At 47.7% G+C, this 3,098-nt stretch overlaps 1 protein-coding gene across 1 annotated transcript; it reads left to right on the top strand.

The window, feature by feature from the left end:
* The first annotated feature begins 1,237 nt into the window (after positions 1-1,237).
* LOC102876679 (olfactory receptor 1I1-like) lies at positions 1,238-2,173 on the top strand. Its single transcript, XM_006898346.1, has one exon. It carries the CDS (start codon positions 1,238-1,240, stop codon positions 2,171-2,173), a length of 936 nt encoding a protein of 311 aa, XP_006898408.1.
* Positions 2,174-3,098: the final 925 nt, after the last annotated feature.

Raw genomic sequence — 3,098 nt, 5'->3', positions numbered from 1 at the left:
TGTATACAAAGGTTTAGGGAGCTCTGGTGGCCTAGTGGCAAGAAGCTGCCCTGCAATCCCAGAGGTGTGCAGTTCAAATCCACCAGATGCTCTGCTGGAAAAGGAGGGGCAATCTCCTCCTGTACCAGTCAGATCCAATTTGACGGTACACATGCAAATAAAATAAAATTTTTAAAAAACATTTTAAGTATATATAAAGGTTCTAGTCACTCTATGCTGTAGTCTATTACAGGTGGGATGTTGTTATCAGGTACCATCAAATTGACTATGGCTCAGAGTGAACTCTGTGAACCACAGATCTGTCCTGTACCATCCTCACAATCTTCGCCAAGCTCAAGTCTACTGCTACAGTCACTGTATCAACCCAACTTGTTGAGAGTCTTCCTCTCTTTCATTGACCCTTTACCTTTCCAAGCATGACTTCGTTTAAGGACTGTTCACCCCTGATAACTTGTCCAAAGTGTGTAAGATGAAGGTTCACCATCCTTGCCTCTAAGGAGCACTCTGGTTGCCCTTGGTTTGGAAAACCAGAAACTCACTAAAGATTTAGGAGGGGAAATCCAGTTGCCGTTGGGTCCATTCTGACTTGTAGCAGCGGCATACGTGCGGTACTTACTGCTAATTGAAAGGTTGGCCGTTCTAATCCACTAACCATTCCGCGGGAGAAAGGTGGGAAGTCTCATCTCATAAAGGTTTACAGACTCAGAAACCAGAAGTGGCTCAGTGGCAGTGGCCTTTAGGCTTATAGGTTCATGGCGTGGTTTCTATGGATGCAGACTGGCTCCCCTTTCTCCCATGATGCAGCTGATGGGTTCAGACATTGTCGTTAATGCATAGTGTTTGACCCCTTTACTGCCAGACAGATGTTCCTCTGCTGAAGCAAGCTTATCCAAAACTGTGGCCATCGAGTCAATTCTGACTCAGGGTGACCCCATTGTTGCGGAGTAGAACTCCTCCATGAGGTTTTCACGGCCGTAAACCTTTCAGAAGCAGAGAGCCAGGCTATTCTGTTAAGGTACCTCTGGGAGAGTTAGAACTGCTAATCCATTGGTTATCAGCAAAGTGCTTAGCCCTTTGCACCTCCCAGGGACTCTATAACTCAAGAGAACTAACGTAAGGATCCAAGGTGCTGCAACAGAACCCTACAGGTCTTAGTGGGAAGCTGAGGTTGGAACCTCATCTCCAACTCCCAGTTTCATCTCGTCCCTCCTCTTTCCTCAGGACACGTAGACCGTCCATGGAACCAGAAAACCAAACACTAGTCTCTGAATTCTTCCTCCTGGGACTCTCAGAAAAGCCCGAGCATCAGCCTCTCCTCTTTGGGCTCTTTCTGCCCATGTACTTGATCACCATCACCGGCAACCTGCTCATCGTCCTGGCCATCATCACAGACTCCCACCTCCACACGCCCATGTACTTCTTCCTTGCCAACCTGTCCTTCGTGGACATGCTCTTCTCGTCCACCACTGTGCCCAAGATGCTGGTGAACATCCAGACCCGAAACAGAGCCATCCCCTTCGCGGGCTGCCTGGTGCAGATGTATGCTTTCCATCTGTTCGGCACCATGGACAGCTTCCTTCTGGCTGTGATGGCCATCGATCGCTTCGTGGCCATTGTTCACCCTCTACATTACTCAGTCATCATGAGCCCCCGAGTCTGTGGGCTCCTGGCTGGAGGCCCTTGGGTGATCACCAATCTCCAGTCCCTCGTGCACACCTGCCTCATGGCCCGGCTGACCTTCTGCTCGGGTTCTGAGATCTCCCACTTCTTCTGTGACCTCATGCCACTGCTGAAGCTCTCCTGCTCGGACACGCACACCAACAAGCTGGTCATCTTTGTGTTTGGCATCGTTATGGGCATCAGTCCGCTGTCCTGCATCCTTCTCTCATACATCTGCATCTTCCGGGCAGTCTTCAAGATCCCTTCTGCCCAGGGCAAGTGGAAAGCCTTCTCCACCTGCGGCTCTCACCTCACTGTGGTCTCACTCTTCTACGGGACCATCTTTGCTGTGTACCTGCAACCTGCATCGCCCACATCCTCCCAGAAAGACAAGGCAGCAGCCCTAATGTGCGGGGTGGTCATCCCCATGCTGAACCCCTTCATCTACAGCCTCCGGAACAAGGACATGAAGGTGGCTCTGAAGAAGCTCGTAGGCAAAGCAGCCTCCTCTTAATCCTAGAAGAGAAAAGTTATTAGGCATCGCCTGCATTATTATGAGTCTCCTGCATCTAACACCACCTTAGGGACCTAGAGACGGATTCCATCTCCATCTGCCATGGATAGAATCTTAAAAAAAAAATGTATTTAATTCCTGACTCTTACATGTGTGGAAGGAGCCCCTTGGTGGCACAGATAGTCAAGCACTTGGCTACTAAGTGAAAGGCTGAAGGTTCAAATCTCTCAGGGGCACTTCGTGAAAACTCATAGACACAGTTCTGCTCTAATAGACCATAAATTAGAATCAACTTGAATGCAACTTGTTTGATTTGTTTGGGTTTGGTAACTGCATCCAAGATCAATTTTAAGCACAAGAGAGATGAATGTCACCAGTTATGGTGGTATTGTTCCTTTCTCCCTTATTTCCTCCAAAAAAATACATTGAACTCCTGGGTTTTATACCTGTAGAAAGAGTCACTAAGTGGTGCAAATGATAACACATTAAACTGATAATCAAGTGATTGGCGGTTCAAACTCACCCACGAATAGCTGGGAAGGAAGATCTAGTGGTCTGTCTTCAAAAGGGCAGAGCTTGGGAAACTCTGCAAAGCACAGCTCTGCCCTGTACACACGGGATCACCATGAGTCAGAGTTGACTTGCTGGCAACTGTTTTATTTGTTGTTGTTAATTTTTACCACATTAAAGACCACCCTTGAAGGCCACAAACATAGATAGGAAATGCTATGTGTTAGGGGCCAATTGGCAGCATCCTGATGGCTGAAGAAGAGATTGAAGTTGTAAACAATTACAGCTTCCTTGGCTCCACAATCAACACTCTTGGCACCAACAGTCAGGAAATCAAAAGACTAATTGTGCTGGGAAAATCCGCTGTCAGGGACTCCAGAGTATTGAAAAGCAGCTATGATCATCTAAGATATTA

The sequence above is a fragment of the Elephantulus edwardii genome, unplaced genomic scaffold (genome assembly GCF_000299155.1).
Source record: "Elephantulus edwardii isolate Elephantulus edwardi_28Jun2011 unplaced genomic scaffold, EleEdw1.0 scaffold00226, whole genome shotgun sequence".
Taxonomy (NCBI): domain Eukaryota; kingdom Metazoa; phylum Chordata; class Mammalia; order Macroscelidea; family Macroscelididae; genus Elephantulus; species Elephantulus edwardii.
This window is presented reverse-complemented; position numbering and strand designations above follow the sequence as displayed.

What these genes read in the sequence shown, in the direction of transcription:
- LOC102876679 (XM_006898346.1), top strand. Translation starts at nt 1,238, where the DNA reads ATGGAACCAGAAAACCAAACACTAGTCTCTGAATTCTTCCTCCTGGGA.